General features: G+C 43.3%; 1 protein-coding gene across 3 annotated transcripts in view; it reads right to left on the bottom strand.

The window, feature by feature from the left end:
- magi3a (membrane associated guanylate kinase, WW and PDZ domain containing 3a) overlaps positions 1-21202 on the bottom strand; it is a 203625-nt gene that overhangs the window by 26752 nt on the left and 155671 nt on the right. For all 3 annotated transcript variants that reach the window (XM_038287328.1, XM_038287330.1, XM_038287329.1), the window contains exons 7-9: positions 17297-17376; positions 16301-16358; positions 12775-12881 (exon numbers count right to left, since the gene is read on the bottom strand). In XM_038287328.1, the coding sequence (XP_038143256.1) occupies positions 12775-12881; positions 16301-16358; positions 17297-17376 (245 nt within the window). The remainder of the gene's footprint in view (positions 1-12774; positions 12882-16300; positions 16359-17296; positions 17377-21202) is intronic.

Here is a 21202-nt window from a genome sequence, read left to right on the forward strand (position 1 = left end):
CACCTCATTCTAAGGTTACAGTCTTATCAGATCAAATCCCCCCAAAAAACAGCTTTGGAACACATTATTTTTAAATGTCACATATCTCAATACTTCAGAATTTGCTTTCTTTTTTAATATATACATGTATGTTTATTTTCAACTGCTTGTAAAGAACACTTTTATAGATATAGAAAATAATATCAACCAAATTTAGCTGGGCTCATCAAAAAACATTCAATTGCTGCCTTTACTATTTAAAATATTTTAAATAGTAATGTTTTTTTTTAAGTTTTATGGTTAGTTAAGAGGAAAACAAAATGCAACAGATGAAATTGTAATTTGTTTGAGCTAAACATTCCAGAAATAAAACTATTATTGCAGTTTAAAGGCATTATATCTAAATATCTTTTTAAAGTGCAAACGTATTTATTTAATTGGAAGATCATCTAACTTACCCACTCAAATTAAGAGCCAATACCCTCTTTTGAACAAATGTTTACTTATTTTAAGATTCGTTTCGCAGATCTGAAATTTAGCTCCTTGAAAATTGTTAAAACTCATTGCAGTTTTTATTTTTTAAAATTCAGTTTAAAATTAGGTTCTTGAAAATTAATACTCCAAAGCCACAGCAGGTTTTTGTAAATGAAAAAAAAACATCAGATATGAAGAGAAAATTATAAGCTTCTCCTTAATCTTCCATCTATTTTCTGCATAATCAGATTCAAGCAGTGAAAACCTGCCTGACAGCACATCACTCACTGAGAGGAATTATAAAAACAATCTAATAACCCTCCTTTCAGTTCTATTTCATCCCTACTGACCGCCAGAGGGCGGTGCTGAAAGCACTGAATGTTCCCTTCGGGCATGCGCAGTTCGAGTAATTATACCAACAGAGTCACACCTGTGACACCGGATGACCACTCAGAAGCTATATAGCCTGGTGTCATCCTTTGCTCTGCTCCTTTTTTCTTCTCGCAAGCGGTTCGCTAACTTCCCCGTTGTCTGAAGCCCCTGTCTCTTGACCGGAGTTGCGGTTATTCTCCGCCCTCCCAGGGCTGCAACGGGTCGATTCTGAAGATTACGGAAGGTAAGTGAGTTGTTTGCTGGTGATGGTAGCGTCCGCGCCCCCTCTCCCGGCTCACGACTTTAGCTTTTTACCTACAGCTTCGTGCTGTTTTGTTCCGAACTGGTGACGGCAGCGTTTTCGCCCCTACTCCCAGTGTGAATAACTTCACTGCCGAAGTTATATACGGCTAACGTAGTTAGCTTCTTTAGTTTGTTGGTGTTATACCTGGTGACGGCAGCGGTTTTCGCCCCCTCTCCCAGTATATTCCCTACTTTTGCATCCTTTTTTTCACCGGTCTGCGCTGCTATAATTACTGACGGCCGCGGTTTTCGCCCCCTCTCCCAACCAAGTGTGGTCTACTTCGTTGCCGAAGTTGGAGACGGCTAACGTTGTTAGCCTTTTTTGGTTTGTTTGCAGCCTTCTTCATCGGTCTGCTTAATTATAAATGGTGACGGCAGCGTTTTCGCCCCCTCTCCCAATATCAACCTTTTTTTGCAGCCTTTTCGTTGGTCTGCTCTCTTAATTGGTGATGGCAGCGTTTATCGCTCCTACTCCCTACTTAAGTTGCCATACAGCTAACGTTGTTAGCTTTTTTTGTTTATTGCTTTTATACCTGGTGACGGTAGCGGTTCTCGCCCCCTCTCCCGGTATCGGCCGCCTTGTGTCCGCAGCCTCTCTTGTTTTATCCGCTATAATTGGTGACGGCAGCGTTGTTCGCTCCTACTTCCAACTTAAGTTTCCATACAGCTAACGTTGTTAGCTTTTTTGGTTTATTGGTTTTATACCTGGTGACGGTAGCGGTTCTCGCCCCCTCTCCCAGTATCGGCTGCCTTGTGCTCGCAGCCTCTTTCGTTTCTCTGCTGTAATTGGTGACGGCTGCGTTTGCGCCCCCTCTCCCGATTTTCGATAACTTTCTGTTCTTTAAGCCTTGTCGGCCTTCGACATGGATGGCTCTCACAGCTGCATAGATTGTGGGGCTGCCCTGCAGGCAGAGGATGGCCACGACCTGTGCCCTACCTGCCTTGGACATGAGCACCTTTTGGAGGCGCTGTCTGAGAACCCCTGTATGAACTGCAGCTTTATGCCCCATGCAGTGAGGGTGGCCCGGTTGGCCCAGTTGTGCCCCCAGGAGGGCTCGGACAGGTGGTTCCCCCCAAGCGTTCTAAGCGCCGTGGTGGGACCACAGCATCTGTGCCCCTCCCCCGGAGGAAGCGGGCCAAACCTGACCAGGGCCTGTCCACAAGGGTGGAGCAGTTGTCAGCAGAGCTGGCAGAGATGAAGTCCTTGTTGCAGACACGGCAATCTGATCCCTCGCTCCCAGTGGTTGGGCTCTCTTCCCCACCAATGCCCGAGCTGGTTGTAGAGGATGACGTTATCTCTCTGGCTGCCTCCGCTTCTCATTTTAGAGATGAGGAGGAGGCAGGGTCCTCTCAAGCCTCTGAGGCTGGTTCATTTTCATCTCAGAGTGCGGTTGGAGAGGCCGGTGACGGTTCCATGCAGGAGGTCATGTCTATGGCCCTGAAGCAGCTGCAGCTGGAACTCCCACAAGGAGAGGCATCCAGCTCTGGCAGTGCTTTTTTCAGACGTGGAAGGGCTCCTACTCCTTTTTCTGTACCTCCATCAGAGGAGTACCTGAAGGAGTTACACGCCTGTTGGCGGGAACCGAGAGCGCTGTCGCGTCTCTCCTCGGATGGTCGTGTATTAGCTGCCATGCATGAGTCAGTGAAGGCCGGCCTGGACCGTATGCCAGCAATTGAACCAGCTGTTGCTTCACTGATTGTGTCACCAGATGAAGCCCTGCGTCCTGATGTCCGGTGCCCGCGGACTCAATGTCGGGTTACAGATGACCTCCTCTGTAAGGCGTACAATGCAGGAGCGCGTGCTGGCCGCCTTGGCAATTCCCTGGCGCACCTCATGTTTGCCCTGTCTGCATCTGTTCAGGACACTGGTGGTGCAAGTGCGGCGATTGGTTATAGTGACGCAGCGCTGCAGGCCTTCGCGCTGATGACCAGAGAGCTTGGACGGGTCATGTCTTTCCTTGTCCAAGCTCGTAGACAGGTCTGGTTGGCACAGTCTCCTCTGACTGAAGCATGCCGTAGGACCCTCAGGGGTGTCCCGGTTGTACCAGGGGAGCTGTTTGGATCAGCTGCCTTGGAGGCGCTGGAACGGACTGCTCAGGCACGTCAGACTAGCCAGCAGCTTTCCGGCCTTCGCAGGAGCATACCTGCCTTTCCCCAGCGTTCGGGCCGCCCTGCCACTACCCCCAGCGTTCAGCCACGACCTCAGACCGGTGGCAGACCTGTTGGTTCCTATCCCCATGATGTGCGGCAGAGACCGAGAAGGGACTTTCGTGAGCCAGTCTGCCGCCCTGTTAGACAGACCCGGGCCTCAAATCCTGGACGCCCTCCCCCCAGAGCCCCCAGGGGCCGTGGGGATAGAAGATGATGCCACCGGGCCAGCCGTCGGACATTTTTCCCATCAGCAGCTGAATTTCTGGGCTGCTCATGCCGTAGATCCATGGGTGGTTGCCACCTTAACCAATGGCTACAGGCTCCAGTTCCGACGGCGGCCCCCCCTCTCACACCGGGTCAAGATGACTGTCATCACAGACCCGGTGAAATCTCAGGCACTAGACCAGGAGCTTTCCGCCCTCCTGGGCAAGGGGGCAATCGAGTCTGTAGATCCTCTGCAGCAACCCAGAGGCTACTACTCCACATACTTCCTTGTGGCCAAGAAGACCGGCGGTTTTCGCCCCATTTTAGATCTAAGGGGACTGAATCGGTACCTGAAGGTCCTTCCCTTCCACATGCTCACCATAACAGAGGTCCTTCAGACCATTGTGGCGGGAGATTGGTTTACATCAGTAGATCTGACAGACGCCTACTTTCACGTGCCTATTGCGGCAGAACATCGCCGTTTTCTCAGGTTCGCCTATCGGGGGCGCCATTGGCAATTCCGGGTGCTCCCATTCGGGCTCTCCCTTTCCCCGAGGGTGTTTACTCGATGCGTGAAAGCAGCCCTCTCTCCTCTACAGGCCTCCGGAGTCAGGATTCTGCCATACCTGGACGATTGGCTTCTTTGTGCTCCCTCTCAGGTAGCTGCCTCTCGGGATACGTCCCGGCTTCTACTTCATGTGTCAATGTTAGGCCTCAAAGTCAACTTGGCAAAGAGTTGTCTGGTTCCATCTCAGACAACCACCTTTCTTGGGATGCATCTGGACTCTGCTACCATGATGGCCCGTCCATCTGTTCACAGGGTGGACGACATACTCCAGCTTGTCCGTCGATTCAGACTGGGCAGGGAGTTTCCCTACATCACCTTCCTGCGAATGCTGGGCAAACTGACATCAGTCACTCGTGTCGTGCCCTTAGGGCTGCTCCTTCTGCGTCCTTTGCAGCGATGGCTCAACAGCTTTCGCCTAGACGCCAGGCTGCACAGGCATCACAGGCTAATGGTGACCAGGAGCTGCCTCCATGCCCTAGCTCCTTGGCGAGACGGGACCCTTTTGTCCAGTGGTGTTCCAATGGGGCTAGTAGTGTGTCGAAGGGAGGTGGTCACCACGGATGCCAGCCTCATGGGCTGGGGTGCCGTGTGGCAACACAGAGCTGTTCGGGGTCTCTGGGACCCAAGGGAGCGCACCGAACACATAAATGTGCTGGAGCTGCGGGCTGTGCACATGGCCCTCAGGTGCCTTCTGCCCCACCTAGAGGGAAGGAACGTGCTGATTCGGACAGACAACACCTCTGTTGTTTATCATATAAACCACCAAGGTGGCACCAGGTCAGCACGTCTCTTGAAGGTGTCGAGGGATCTCCTGGAATGGGCGTATCCCCGTCTGTGTACCCTGCGCGCAGCGTATCTGCCAGGACGGCAGAACCAGGTTGCGGACTCTCTATCCCGCCAGGCACCTGCTCCGGGAGAGTGGTCTCTTCACCCCGACGTAGTGCGCATAATCTGGAACCTCTTTGGGCAGGCAGAGGTAGATCTGTTCGCCACAGAGGAGTCGACCCATTGCCCCCTATGGTATTCCCTAACCGGGATGGCGGGCGCACTGGGCCAGGATGCACTGGCTCATCCATGGCCGCAGGTTCTCCTGTATGCCTTTCCACCCCTCTCACTGATTTGGCCGACTCTACGGAGGGTTCTCGAGCAGGGCCACAGAGTGTTGCTGGTAGCTCCGTTCTGGCCAGCGCGGCCGTGGTTCCCGCTGCTTTGGAGTCTGTGTCACGGTACTCCATGGCGTCTTCCAGCAAGGAGGGATCTGCTGTCTCAGTTGGGGGGTCAGATATGGCACCCCAACCCTCAACGTCTCCAGCTGTGGGCATGGCCCCTGGGAGGCTGACTGGGTGTTCAGACACCGTGAGACACACCGTATTGAGTGCTAGGGCTTCCTCCACTCGGCTGCAGTATGCTAACAGATGGCGCCTCTTTTCTCAGTGGTGCTCTGCCCACAATGAGAACCCGCTTTCCTGCTCGGTGCCCACTATTTTGGAGTTCCTCCAGTCTCTCCTTGATAAGGGCCGCTCTCCTTCGACCCTTAAAGTGTATGTTGCAGCAATTTCATGTCTTCACCAAACTGTTGACAACCGTACAGTGGGGCGCCATGAACTGGTTTCACTTTTTCTGCGTGGTGCTCGTAGGTTGTGCCAGCGGCCAGCCCCACGAGCCCCAGATTGGGATCTGCCATTGGTTCTCACAGCTCTGTGCCACCCTCCATTCGAGCCTTTGGCACAAGCAGAACTCAAGTGGCTTTCCTGCAAGACTGCTTTCCTGATGGCTATCGTCTCAGCTAAGAGGGTCAGCGAGCTACATGCTCTTTCTGTCAGCCCTAGGTGTATCAGGTGGAATCCAGATGGCTCTGGTGTTACCCTGTGGCCTAATACTGCGTTTGTGCCTAAGGTGTTGTCTCCTTTTCACCGTAACCAGCCATTGCGGCTCGCTCGGTTTCAGCCTCAATCTGGTACAACTGAGAATGAGTCTGAGTTGTTGTGCCCAGTAAGAGCGTTGGAGGCATACATTGCAGCCACCGCCAATCTGAGACGCTCGGACCAGCTTTTCCTATGCTATGGGGGTCCAAGGTTAGGCTGTCCTCTTTCTAAACAGCGTCTGTCCCATTGGATTGTGAGTGTCATCTGCCACGCCTACGCTGCAGGTCACTGCTCCCTGCCAGTCGGTGTGAGAGCACATTCCACCAGGAGCGTCACCGCTTCCTGGGCTGCTTTGAGAGGGGTTCCGCTGGAAGCTATATGTGCTGCTGCTTCATGGGCTTCCCCAACCACCTTCACCAGGTTCTACAGTGTCAATGTGGCTGCCTCTCATCCCCTGGGTCAGGTCCTTTTACAAGGTTCTGCTGGGCCTCCTCTGTGAGGTATGTGCTCAGGATTCCTTGTGACATCGTTGGCATTAGTCATTCAGTGCTTTCAGCACCGCCCTCTGGCGGTCAGTAGGGATGAAATAGAACGAAAGTTACGTATGTAACTACGGTTCTATGAATCCCGGATGACCGCCAGAGCTTCTCTGTCACTCAGAATCCTTGCTTTTGCGAGAAGATTCTGTAGGAGCAGAGCAAAGGATGACACCAGGCTATATAGCTTCTGAGTGGTCATCCGGTGTCAAAAGTGTGACTCTGTTGTTTTAATTACTCAAACTGCGCATGCCCGAAGGGAACATTCAGTGCTTTCAGCACCGCCCTCTGGCGGTCATCCGGGATTCATAGAACCGTAGTTACATACGTAACTTTCGTTTTAAGGTGAGCTCAAAAAACAATCTTGGTCACAAAACCTGAAAATCTATGCAAAGCCGGTAAACATCCAGTTAATGCAAAATCTCAAACTGTTTTAGACATCGTCTGCCTACAAACAATCGGACGGGGAGCAGGAAAAGTCTATGGACATGTTTCAGCATGAATGTCATAACCTTTTTTTTGACACTTTCAGCTTTTATCTGGAATGGTAGTATAACATCAACTCAATATAGGTTTTTAATAAAAGAGGAATCTTGCATGCTGCAAAAAATTGAAATCTAAATAGGTATTTTTTTCCTAAAATAAGTGCATTTTTTTCTGGAATTGAGGTAAGTGAGACCCTTTGCCAATGGAACAAGAAAAGTTATATTTAAATTAGAAAAAAACAATTGCATTGACTTATTTCAAGCAAATATTATCCAATCATCTTATATTAAAAGTAAAAATACTCATTACATTGGCTAATCATCTTATTTACATACTCAAATTAAGATTAAATACACTTGATTTAAAAATGTTTCACTTATTTCTGGACCATTATACAACTTGGAAGACAAGACATTTATTTGCAAAGTTTCAAACCCTTATCAGGCTAACATACATACCAACAGACCTTAGATATTTTTGATTGAGTTGTGGAGAAAGACTATGTAGTATAAAGATCTCACTAAACTCTTAGAAGTTATGAATGTGGTTCTAGTATAACTCTGGCTGAATATTCAGACTTTTTTCCTGTCAAACATGGCAGAGCTAGTTTAAACAGGTTTTCAATGTATGCAAATATGTTTTCTGAGGATGGTGAATACAAATCTAAGGGTTAATATAGGGCCCATTACAGTCAGGCTGACAGACTGAAAACAGTCAGAAAACAGACTCACAACAGAAAAAGGCTACACAGTCTGACAAAAGGCTGATAACAGACTAAACAGAGTAACAACAGACTTTATACAGGCTCAAAACAGGCTTACAACAGGCTGACAACAGCCTAAACAAACTTACAGACTGACAACAGAGTGACAAAAGAATAAACAACATTGAGAACAGACTTTAAACAGGTTGACACACTGTTGTCAGCTTGTTTAAAAGATGTTGTCAGTCTGTTTAAAGAATGTAAGCCTGTTTAAAGTCTGTTATTCAGTTGTGACTCTGTTTAAAGCCTGCGTTTAGGCTGTTCAAAGTCTGTTGAAGGCATGTAAGCCTGTTTAAAGTCTGATGTTAGTCTGTTTAAAGCATGTTGTCAGTCTGTAAAGATTTTTGTCAGTCTGATTAAAACATTTTGTTAGTCTGTTTAAAGTCTGTTGTCAGTTTAATGTTTTTTGTTAGTCTGATTAATGCATTTAATTAGTCTGTTTAAAGTCTGTTTTTAAACTGTCTGAATACAGAGGTGAAATTATGTAAACCAAACTAAGGATTTGGCCGAGAGAAGTAGGAACAAGTTGTGAACCACCAAGGGTCAAACTTGGACAGAGTAGGTGATGATCCAAGGAAGCAGCTCTCGTCAGAAAATAATGACTTGAATATTTATCCAAATTTGGGAGGAGGAGTAAAGTGGAGGTGTTTAATCCTGACAACATCTTTTCAAATGTCAAGCATGATGGTGACTGAATCATGCTGAGGGTCTGTTTCAGCAGCAGAGGTTTAAAAAGGAAAAACTTCATCCAAATTCACCAGCTCACCTTCAAATCTAGATAACAGAATAATAAATATTGCTCCAGCAAAACATCAAACACACATTAAAACTGGGGTCAGAAAAAAAAATGTAATCCAACTGTAAGCTTCTTCAAAGAACCGAACAATTTACCAATTCAAATTGTATAGACTAAGATAAAGAATCAGGTCTGTGCATGGAACTGTTCGAATTTCTGAAGAGCGGGATGGTCAGATGTCCCACCAGTGTGTGCTTCACAATCTGGGCGCTGAAGAACCTTTATCCAAATCTCTCAGACTGCTCTTTAAACAGACCCACTGCTCTGTGTTACACACAGTCTTTCACCTCGTTTGGATGCCAGAAAACTCAACACTGAATCTTTAAATGCCCCAAATTAATAAGCAGTTCCTGTTCATCTTCCTAGCAGAATGTAAATAAACTGCTCCCCAACACTACTGTACACTTCATTGCAGACATAAATATGTAAAAGATGTTTTCTGAAAACTTCTTATAGCAATTTTCCTCCGTGGTGCAAGTTAATGATCATATCGACTTGAAAGAAATAAGAAAACAAGTTATATTAAGCTATAGAGAGGGTAAAGGGAAGAATTGATGAGCCAGAAAGAAATAGAGCTAGCCCTGACACAGAGAGGTGACTTCTAACTAAATCCAAGCCTCCCCTCCCCTGTGAGAGTTTGAGTTATTTGCTGGGTCCCCGCAGGCCGCACTTCGCCCCTGCCAGGTTCCCTCACTGATAGACAGCTCAACATCAATCTCATTACAGAGCCAGTGCAGAAAGTAGTCCTCCTTGCCTCCCACACCGCTCTCCCAGCTTTGCAGTGTCATGGGATTTTGATTTGCATAAGTGCATCTCAATTGGCTTATGAATGCGACTGCTTTTAAAAAGAAAAGAAGAGACGCAAATACTAATGAGGGCCACCTATACGTTTTCCATTTGTAAATTGCAGTCCTCTATCTTTCAAGCCAGATTATGGTTGAACGGTAAGAAGGATGGATGTTTGACTAACAGCCAAAATATGCAGGTTTCATCCTCAAACCCACATAAAAAATGTTAGATATTTATCATATGTCCTAGAATGGTGAGTAGACATTCAAAAGATATAGGATTTTTCAAAAAATTCTATAGACTTAAGATGGTGCAGACCCTGAAATAAGCCCTACAAGCCTTACAGTTCATTTTGATGATTGTTGAAACGTGTCTGCTGCAGGTAGGACATTTTCACACGCTGAGCCAGAAAAAAGGCAACTATTTCCTAAATGATCCCCATTAAAGCAGCATGGACAGAAACTTAGTCGGAAAGCGGAGGCGACACACCAAAGCTATGTTTACACGGCGCAGATTAAGCCCTGGGCCACAATGGGACAGCCTGTTTTCTCAGGGGTGGGGTGGGGGGGTGATTATGTGAAATATCTGACAGGATTGTCAGTGCTGTAATTACGGCCGGAACACAGCGCCGGGCTCTGCTCCTGTGCTCCATCGCCATTGTCTGACAGGTCAGGCTCGTCAAAACTGCGCTCGGGAGCCACCTCACACATGTTCACACTGGCCATTAATTCTCATTAACAAGGGTGGGAAGGTGCAGGGGTGGGCAGTTAGAGCTGGGGGCGGCTTGGCCGACACACATGCAGCAGAGGGAGGTTGGATCTGAACGCAGCAGACTGAGGCCGACGGATCTGTCCGAGAGGTGTCTGAAATACGGAGGCCAGCTTGAATACTAATGCAGACATGCTCTGTGTACGCACACTCGGAGGGCTGTAATAACTTCAGCTGCTTTTTACATCATGGGGCCTCCATTTATCAGAGTCCAGCCATTACGGTGCGGCCGGTGATTATATCAGTCAGGCTGCAGCATTCGCCGCATGTGGGACATGATGAGCAGACGGCCCAGCAGAAAAGCAATTTATGATGATAAGTCACACACAACTGCAGTTACCGCTCTGCACTGCCATTCCTCTTCGCAGGCACCTTTTCTCTGGTCTGAAGAGATCTCTAAGCGGATGTGAATGACAGGTGGCTAAAGCCGCGCTCAAAGAGACCTCAGTGCCGTCCCTATTCCCAATCTACTTGTCAAAATAAATTCTGCCGGCCGGCGAAGCGGCGTTTCATTATTCAAATTGAATATCATAGCTTCCAAGGCTATAAGCTGTTTATCAGCAGCCCGCCAACCATTAGAACATCCTTCAGAAAGTCATTTCATCCTAAAGCAGATGATGAAAAGACCCCCAGTGTTTGGATAACAAATATAGAGGGTGTTATAGGAGGTGTAAGGCGGGAACATCTGTGTTAGCAATGCCGTCGTCCATGCAGGATGTTATTATGGACCACAGGCATGAATGATGCTACAGACTTACAGCAAATCCTGCCAAGTTCTCACATCTCAGTGACTACAAGCTTAAGCCATTACATTATGAACCCAAAAAAAAAAAAAAAAAAAAATACACCTTGAGGATCTCTAATAGTTTCCTGGAAGAAAGTAAATCTACTGCAGCTGATGTTTTCAGCAGAAAAACAGTGAAGGATTTATGCATCTTTGACAAAGCCTGTAGAGCCACAGCCCATAGTAAATGCTTAATTAAACAGAAGGGTAATAATCCATAAATACATGCAGCAAAGGGGCAAACCAAGGTTGCACGAGCCCCTGAGCATGGTTTAATTTGGGGGGCCAAAGTCATTGTTAATTAAAAAAGAAATAATGGTTGATTGAATTTTAGCAAAACTGTGCAAGAAACGAGTCTCTCAACTCAGCAGACATGCAGAAATGGTTAAATTAGCAACAAATATTGGTTTGTTAACATAACGTTTAAAAAATTAACAAGTCTTCCTTAAAACTCATGCATATGTAAATCTTAAGGGTGCACTGATTGCAGGTTTACGGATGATTAAGATAACAGTAATTAAAAAGCCTGATGTGTCTTTTCCGTATATGACCAATACTCTTTTTTTTTTTTATAACAAGCACTGTCAGTTGCTATAAGAACATAAGACATCTTCTATATTTCAGTCTTATCTTGAAAAAAAAACAGTCCAAGTAAAACTGTTAAAACCTGTTAAATAACTGCTCTAAAATATAAATCAAGGTTTAGAGAATGACAGTCGGTGGTTTTTAAGAGCATTGCAGAAGTAGATCGGCTTTACATCCAAGTATCGGCTAACCAGTCAGCCGGCGGATGAATCGGTGCACCCCAAGTAAAATCTTTCCTCATGTCTTTCATTCCTAACCCTTGGGACTCTCAGACCAACAGGAGACAGCAGACGCAAATCCTACTTATGACTTCAACTCGGTCTCCCTCATTTAAAAGACAAGGAAATATATGTTAGATTAAATAATATAACTTATACTTCAGCGATAGTATCAAGGTGTTACTTTATTGTATCTCTTGTACTATATCTGTTGGTTGTGCTGTTCTTTTTACATCTCTTTGCAGGTGATAAAGCAGACTGAAAACGTCTTATCGTTATCTCTCTTTTATCTCCTCTTTCTTTCATCTTTTCTCCTTTTTTTCTGTTTTTCTTTTCCTGTTCTACTTACATTGCAGTGTCCATATAATCCGTAATACTCCCTGCATAATTATAATAAAGCAATTTATATGCATAAATCAAGCTGAACACTATGGCGATAGCCGTACTGCTCCACTTGTGAAAGCAAAATCTGTTGGGCTCTTTTTTTGACAATTATTCTTATTGCCACATCGTCATACAGGACACTGGAAAAAGAATAATAATAAATAAATAAAATAAAAAAAGACAAGGAAATACGCAGGAGATGTGACTTTACAGCAAGGAAAACTTAGAAACTCCAACTTTTCTTCTGTAAAAGTTGTAGAAATGAAACAGTATCTTAAAGATAATTAGTAATTAGTGTAGAGTAATTACGTCCAGATTTATTTTGTATCAATTCCTTACCGGTTCTATTTTTTGAGAGGTATTAAAGAGCATGTTTATGTCTTTATAAGTAGAGTAAAATATTTCTTCAATCATTGCCCATACTTTAAATAATTAGTGTATTTATATTCGATCGGGTTTAAAACCTTAGGAAACGGTGCTCTAGAGCAGTTTATAGTCCTTCTGTCATTTTTAAGATCAAGATGCATATGAGAACAGCTTAAGTTTCCTTTCTAAGCTCTGTATTTAAATGTTCATTTTCACTAGATTTGAATATATAACCAGGGGTTCCGCTGGACGATTTCCAAAAACATCGACTCGTATCTAATTCTTGTGGATTTTCCTCTTTCAAAAGGACAAAGGTTTCATCTGACAGAAGATTGTTTCTCGGTGCAAATAAACTTTCAGCGTTTTGCTCCTGAGAGTATCACCTGAGGGTGCGGCCGCTGGCGGCTGCGCTGCAGTGGACGTGTCCCCACTCTGCTTCCTCTTTGCCTCCATCACTGGATTCTCAAACTGTGTCTTCTGGTTGATGTGACTGCAAATGTAAATAAAAACAATACTAAGTTACAAGAAGCTCAACAAAACAAAATGCTGACATATTAGAACAAGCTTCATTTCACAGATCTTAATCTAAAGCCTTTATTTGGTCTTTCTACACATGGCAGGTCACCGTTGTTGCTGCTCTCTGCTATTGATGCAAAGCTCTGATTTGACTGGGAAAAAACTGAGTGGGGCGTTTCCTGCTGGGCATGCTTTCACATTTCTAATCATGTGACCTGCAAACCCAAACATGTCGGATCAAAAAGTCAAACACGCTTTGTTTGATCACTGAAAAAATGATTTAATCAGTTTTAAGGAAGAAAATGAAGCTTTGTGCTAAAAGTCGATGTGGCCTTCTTGAAGTAAATATAAAATTCCTTTTTTCAATTCATTTTCCCTTTTAGAAAATGGTCGAAGCAGATTTAAAACATGAAAATATACATACAGGGGGTAATATACAGATATAAGCTTTGCCAATAGAAAAAAAAAAAGAATATTGGTAAATTTGAGAAAAGTGAAAAGTTCTGCCAAATCTGGTGGAAATATTATATAACCCGAGCAGCTAAGAGAGTAAAACAGGCCAAAAAGAACTTAATATAAAAACTGGAATGACAGGCAGACATTTGGCCTGAGAACAAACTGTTCTGACCTTAAATGAGGCGCCAAGGAGGTGGACAAGAGGCACTGATGTGGGCAGATTTCATTACAGATGAGCTGAATGATTTCAAGATGATCAGAAACCTCCTGCCAAATGGGCTGTAATTTCCTGGAAGATTCAGCATCGTGCTGAAGCTCTATATATAATTCCCCTTTGTAATTTTATTTTCCCATCGGCCATCTTACAACCACAATATTGAATGTATTTTGTTAAACTGTTGTGTGGTAGACCAACAGAAACTGGTCTGTGACTCTGAGGTGGAAGCAAAAAAATATGAGCCTTTCCCAAATAAATATCTGATAAGTATGATGCATATTGGCATTAAAGCTCAGTTTTCTTAGAAACAGTCTTGTTTTGCTTTAATTAAAGCTAAGCTGCAATGCTTTGGGGAATATTTATGGCTGGTTACTCAATGAGAGACTCGCATTTCAGCCCATCCCTATTTGCTAAATAGATAAAAACCCACATTTTTAATGGAGAACATTAATGGAAAACAATGTCAAAGTTTAACCAAATATTTTGAAATAGAACCCATAAAAGTGATGTTAAAAGCAATCAATATGACTTTAAAAACTAAACTCCTTCCTAATATTATCCCTAAACTGTCTGCTGTGTTCCTCCATCCTGATTAGGGCTGAGAAATTAATTGCATGTGTGATATAATTTCAATTTAACAAAAAGCAAATCAGAAATCGCAGAGACTCTCGATTTTTACAACATTACATTTAACAGGAGTAAGACAGTTTTTTTTCACTCCAGCCCTTTATGTGGTGGTAATACTGTTTGAGTGGGTTTGTCACCACACAGAAAGAGAGTGGGATTTGTAGCTAGCACGCAAATCCATGCATGCAAGTAGAAGTAAGCACTTATACACACAAAGGTTAGAGTACAGACTTTGGACAAGCAAACTTTTATTAACTTTTTTTATTAAAAAAATTTTATAACTGTAAATTTACAGTCATTTTTACTATTTTTCAAGGCTGCACTTTTAAAAAGATGAAATTGTACAGTGAACTGTTTTCAAACGAAATTTCTTTTTGTTTTACACTTGTGTAAACAAAATGACAAATAAAATCTATCTAAAGTCTAAGTCAAACTTTTAAGGTGATTTTCACGCTAAGGAAAATCAAAAAGAAATCGCAATTTCAATATTGGCTGAAAATGATCGCTATTAAAATTTTTGGCAAAATCATTCAGCCCTTATCCTTATAATATGTGTTGCAAATCCATCACAAACAGTTGATTAATATAGTTTAGCTTTCTTGCTTTATGGTTGCTAAGTGGCAAAAAGAGGAAATAGTTGAAAAGATGGACCTCAGGCTTAAAACACAAGTTTTCGCCATTAATTGCGGCTTTCTGAAGCACAGGTATGGGGCAGATAATAACATAGCCCTGTGCATTTTCCCCCCTAAGATTTCTACCTCAGATGTGGCTTTGCAAAACAGAGTGAGTTTATGGAAAAAAAATAAATGACTCTTATAATCCCAGATTAATCAACTGTCGCTTCTCTTAGGCCGCCTTAGTGACTCAGCATTTTGTTGAGGCATATGTTCATGATTACAGTAAATTAAGAAAAGTGAAAAACTCCTGCTTTTATAAAGAGGTTCTGCTGATCTTTAGTTAATCAAGACCATTTAAGTAGGAGCATAGAGCTACATCCAGAGGAGGAAACAGGGCTGTGATTCATCTGCTCAATGTGAACCAGTTAGACGAGAGGCAGCACCATCAGAGTTACACCCAGGTTTTCTTACATTCATTTCTTGTGGGGTTTTTTTTCTACACCTGGGGTTAAATTGAATGTTTCTGTCATGTAAAAACCGAAAATTAAAACCTGGTGTGCTTCATTGTTAAAACGGCTGTAGCTCATCTGCATAATGAGCAGAAATCCCAGCCATGACACTGCTTGGTGAATCCTTCACATGCTGAGAGGCTGACGGTATACAATGTGTGTGCGCCTTCAACACAAAGCGCTCTCGCTGCGTATGACTCATACACTGAGATGCCCAGCCCATTAAGTCTGAGGAGATAAACACCCCCCCCCCCCACACACACACACACACACTCCTGTTTCTGTCATTTCCCAGTTCACCATTTCACTTTCTCACTCTCTCTTCGACACGCCTCGCGATTCAGGGAATAATTGGACTTGGTGTCACATCGTGGTCGTTTATTTGGAATAAAAAATAGCCAGACAAAGAGGACGGCGGCGGAGGAGCGAACGCCTCTCAGTGACCCTCCTGCATAACCCGGCGTGATGATTTCCCCCGTGCCCACACGTCTATGCCTCTTTGTACGCAGTAATGGGACTAAAATGAAACAAAGTCCTCTTGTTTACACTCTCCATCAGAATGGAGTCTCTTTGTTTTTCCCTCTTTGGGACCCCCAAACCTTCATTGTGTGTTATATCCTCCAGATCCTCTCCTCCGCATACAGAGACAAAGCTCCAAAGTAAAATTGTGCATTATTGTTTTCCTGTAGACCTGTGGGAACCTGAAGTTTGAAAAACAGCATAACATAACGATATACCCTTGTGTGCAGATTTTATAGCTAAAAATATTAAAACAACCCAAACAATCTAAAGCAAGAGGAGACAACCTAATTTTTGGGGAAAAAACAGCTGTAAAGGATCCATTCTGGTGCAGCTTTTCATAAAAAGTCAGAATCAGAGCATACTGTTTGCCATTTCATCTGCATTGAGCTTATTTCACAGCTGCAGCCCAGTGGGCATCCTAAAGAACAGAACAGGGTTTACTCACTCCACGTAGTAGGTGCCAAACTGGGGGTCCTCAATCCTCTCCCAGCCGTAGGGCAGCTCTGGGGGGGAGGAGAAGAAACAGGTAGAGATAATGCATCAGTCCCAATACATGTATATATGTCATCTGAATAGAGGTGTAACAGACAGACAGCTGGAAGGATAGACGGTCCACACTGTAAAAGAATTTTTGGAAATTTTTGATTTGATCAGGTAATTAAGAAAATTTGCTAATAGAATAAGATGATTTATCTTTAAAACAACAACTCCACTATCTTATTTCAAGTACATACTATCTAAATATAATATTCTAAGGGCAGAAATACTCATTCCACTGGTAGATCATCTAATTTCCGTCCTTCAATGAAGGGCAAATACATTAATTTAAAGATGTTTATTTAACTTATTTTGGATTGCATTCCAATCAAGAGCTGAAACTAAGCTAACTTATATCAGATCCTTATTTTTCCAGACTAAATTGAGTCCCAGCATGTTCCCCACTCTATAAAGAAAACGTTTTCAGTCCCGTATTCTGCCTCTGTGTTCTCCAGGGGAGGTTTCCGTTTTGGAAATGTGCACAGTGGATATCCTTTCTACATCAAAATGAGCAAGAATGCCTTTTAAAGTTCACACGTTCCTAATAACAAATCCTCTGTCTCTCTGCTGGCGTTTACTGTACGTGTGCAACATCCCGACTTTCCATTACTGTCTGACACAACACATGCAGAGCAGAGGGGGTCTTTACGCAAGAGAGGGCAGGAGAAAATTGCCTTTTGAGAGATGCTGCACTGATTAGCTCTCTGCATGCGTCCATGGAAGCTGTTAGGGGAAGACAGACAGACTGGAGGTTTGTGCTGTGTCACCGGCGAGGCCTTGAACAGGACCGCTCGACTGCTCGGCCTCTTCCTGTCGGCCTGCACCCCATCCCGAGAGGCTCTGATCGTGAGCAGACTACTACAACGAAAGGGAGGATGCAAAAACGTGTGATGTAAAAACTCACCTCCTTCGTCGCATTTCTCTGGAGGCTTGGCTTTCTTGGCAAGACGGGGATCCAGCCAGGTGGTGGTCTTTGTGTTGTGACTAAAAGCGTAAGGAAAAAAAGAGAAGGATTAATATGTATAAATATTCAAACTTTTGTGATCTTCTGGAAGCTTTTAACAATACCTGCAAAATGTTAACAAAGCTCAGAGGCTTTAGTGTACGAGACAAAGAGAGAATGAGTCGAGACAAGAGGAAAGGAAAAACTGAGCCATTCCAGAGATCATAAAGAGCAGAAATGAGAGAGCAGGTCAAGGGTGGTGAGCCCCATTTAGCCCGTTGCTTCTCTCCCTGGCAGAATGAGCTATTGATTTAGCAGCAAACAGGAGCACCTGGCTCTCTCAGAGGCTCGGCATTGACTGCCGGCCACTCTAACAGGCCCCGGTAAACAATGCTGGCCAGCCGCTTTCAGTGCCAGCCAGCAAACTCCACATCTAACAAAGGGGAAAGCTAAAGAAAAAAATAAAAACTTAATTGTGAAAAATGTAGCTGCCTTTGCTGAGCGTTCTGGTCGTAGAGCAGCTTTCCAACAAGCTTGCTAGATGCAACAGGGAAAAAAAGCACTGAGGAAAAATGAAATGGTTTTATTTCATTAAAGCACATCGAAATGATTTTAGTACAAAAAATGATTTGATTTACAACAAAAAAAAAATAAATGTTACTATGAATTCCTCTGAAAGCCCTATTTAGCAGTTTCCTATTGCCATTTATACTATTATTTTTTTTTTACTAATACTCAAAAGACAGAAATCCAGCAAGTAAAAATAAAGGCACATTACAGACATTAATATAAATGTAGAATTTAATAAGGAATTCCCATTTTGTTGAATAATATTACTCTTCTTCAATGTTGGGTAACTTACTTTCAAAATATTATATATTTCATATCACAATTACTTTTCTAGAAAGTAACGTTTCTTGACAATAACATCAATGTAAAGTAATAAATCAGAAAACTTTTTAGTTACATTTGCCAAAGATATTAAGGACAAGATATTAAAAAATGAATGTGCGCAAAAATTTGTGATGAATAGCTGGATCATTATCATTTATTAGCTCCTGAGTGAAGTTCGGTCACAGAAAGTTTAACAAAAAAAGTCAAATTTCAATGAAATAAATAAACATGACAGTTTATACTATTTCAATAATAACATCTATTTTGACATTAAATAATGCGAGTATAGCCACTTGGACAATGGATTGTTGTAGCCATCTTGCCGTCTTCTGTTGTTTTAACACAGTCTTCTCCTGATATAAAAGGGAATATTCTTTTAAGGCCGTGTCCGAATGTTCATCTTAACCGACATCGCGGGGGGCAGCAGCTTCAGTATAGAGGCCCAGACGTCCCTCTCCCCAGCCACTTCGACCAGCCCCTCCGGGGGAATCCCAAGGCGCTCCCAGGCCAGCCGAGAAACATAGTCCCTCAAGGGTGTCCTGGTTTTTCCCCTGGGCCTCCTCCTAGTGGGACATGCCTGGACCACCTTACCAGGGAGACGTCTAGGAGGCATCCTAATCAGATCCCCAAGCCACCTCAACTGGCTCCTGTAGATATGGAGGAGCAGCGGCTCTACTCTCAGTCCTCCCCGGATGACTGAGCTCCTCACCCTATCTCTAAGGGAGAGCCCAGACACACTGTGGAGAAAACTCATTTCAGCCGCTTGTAACCGGGATCTCATTCTTTCGGTCAAGACCCAGAGCTAATGACCATAGATGAGAGTAGGAAAGTAGATCGACTATTTTCCTTTTTTCAAAACAGACAGTCTGCATGCATGAGGGTCTTTTGGTTGTAAAATGTTACCCGCCTTAGGAAATGTAATAATATTATATTTATTGCATCATTCCATTACTGCATGAATGTAAAATATTATGGTAATGCAATACTTTTTTGACGAGGTGTCCCAAACTGTTCTTCTGTCATTCCATGCTTTATATAGTAACACCGTGAGTTTGATAAGCTGTTAGCTTAATTAGCCAGGCTATCCTTTCATTAAGATATGTTAACTGTTGGAATATTTTGTAAGGCCTCTTTTATCATAAAATAGTTACTTTAAGTCCTTTCCAGGGCTCTGAATAAACACAAATTTCTCCAACTAAATACAAATGTTGCTTTAGATAATTTGAGAAATTTTGGTTAACCTCCCTTCCAACAACATTAAACTACGGTTAATGATGAGTGTCAGAGTGATGTAAGGACAACTCAATCTAAATGTAGTTGAGAAGCAGTTGGAGTCCACAATCTGACCAGTTCATCCTATATTCCAACATCTTTAAATTTGGAATAATGATTCTGGATTAACAAAGACTATTTTCGACAACATTTTTATAGGCAAAGTGAAAATATTCAAGGCTAACCTGGTTGGGATTTTAATCAGGATTTGTTCATTTTTATTGAATTTCTTGATTTTAGGGCATCCCATAGCTGACTGTCTCAGACTAGTCAGATATTTCCATAAAATGTTCAGTCTATACATAGAATGAACATAAAATGTTCATTGCCATAAATATATAGTCAGAAATCTTTGTATAAATATATTGTGGCATTGTAGTGCTCAGCCTGTTGAACCTCTGAGGTGTCCAGCTCCTCTGCATTGGTAGGTCTGGTGTCTCTCATATTTCTTTGAAAAATATCTCATTAACCCTCTAGGGCAGAGGTCTTCAACAGGGGGTCTACAGAGGTGCTGCATGGGGTCGCGAAAGTTTTGCTTGATTAGACTTTTTTTTATATTCCCCCCTGCAATTTTTTTCCACTAATTGAAATGTCTTTAAAAACCCATTAACGTGAATTCAACACACTGTAGTAAACAGATAAATGGAGACAGAAGATGTCTTTCACTCATCAATGCACACATTCAGTGACACATAGGAGCTCTTTCAAGCTGGGCACCGTTTTATTCACAACACCTGTCCCATCAACCAGGAATCAGAAATACTTTAATAATCCCAGGGCGAATTTACTTTTGTTACATTATTCCATCTGTAATACAGTGACTACAGGAACTGTTTGATATAACACAGTTTCATACAATATTTTGGGGGTTCCCGGCTCCATCTCGCCATCAGTTTGGTGGTCCTTGGCATGGAAAATGTTGAAGACCTCTGCTCTAGGGCATCCGTTCTCAATCCTAGTCCTCAACTATAATAACCCTGTATGTTTTAGATGTCTTTCTGTTGCATTACACTTGATTTAAATGATTACATGGCCTCCTCAGCCACCATCAGTGCTGAAGAAATCTGTTAATAAAAGGAAGTGGCTGCAGAGAGGCTCAGCGATTGACAGGCAACATATATTGAGGCAGTAGTCTTGGATGGAGGTTTTTCAAGTTCAAATCAAGATGCTTGGACATTTACTGCTTGTTGTCCCCTCAAGGTTACCCATAGCATCAAAAGCCTAATTCCATCAAATGTTTCTGGGTTAAATAGAAAAAGACACAATGAAGGGGAATCAACCATGAGAAAGTTTTACATCAGACCTTATTGTTTCTATGGACTGTTGTCCATGGCTGTCTTTGTATCGAAATGAAAGGGGAAACGTCCCAAATATCAGAATTAAATATTAGGGGAAATTTCAGGGGCTTTCAAAATCTTGGGTCAACCATTGACTTGAACCGGTCAGATGGGAGAGGAAGGGTCACCTGGATTATCTCTAGACTGTATGACAGCTTATTAAAACACATTTGAAACACATTGAGATGCTACATTGGGAAAATGCTCATCAACATAAACTCGTCCAAGCCAAGGAAAGGAAAGGGAATTCTGTGTCAACGACTCATTCAAGAACTTTCAATGATGGCCGACATTAAAGAGGAACAGGGAAAGCAGGAAGTAGATATAGCATGGATAAGGACAGAGGTGTAATAAAAACAAGGCA

The sequence above is a fragment of the Cyprinodon tularosa genome, unplaced genomic scaffold (assembly GCF_016077235.1).
Source record: "Cyprinodon tularosa strain WSP-4 unplaced genomic scaffold, ASM1607723v1 ctg239, whole genome shotgun sequence".
NCBI lineage: Eukaryota > Metazoa > Chordata > Actinopteri > Cyprinodontiformes > Cyprinodontidae > Cyprinodon > Cyprinodon tularosa.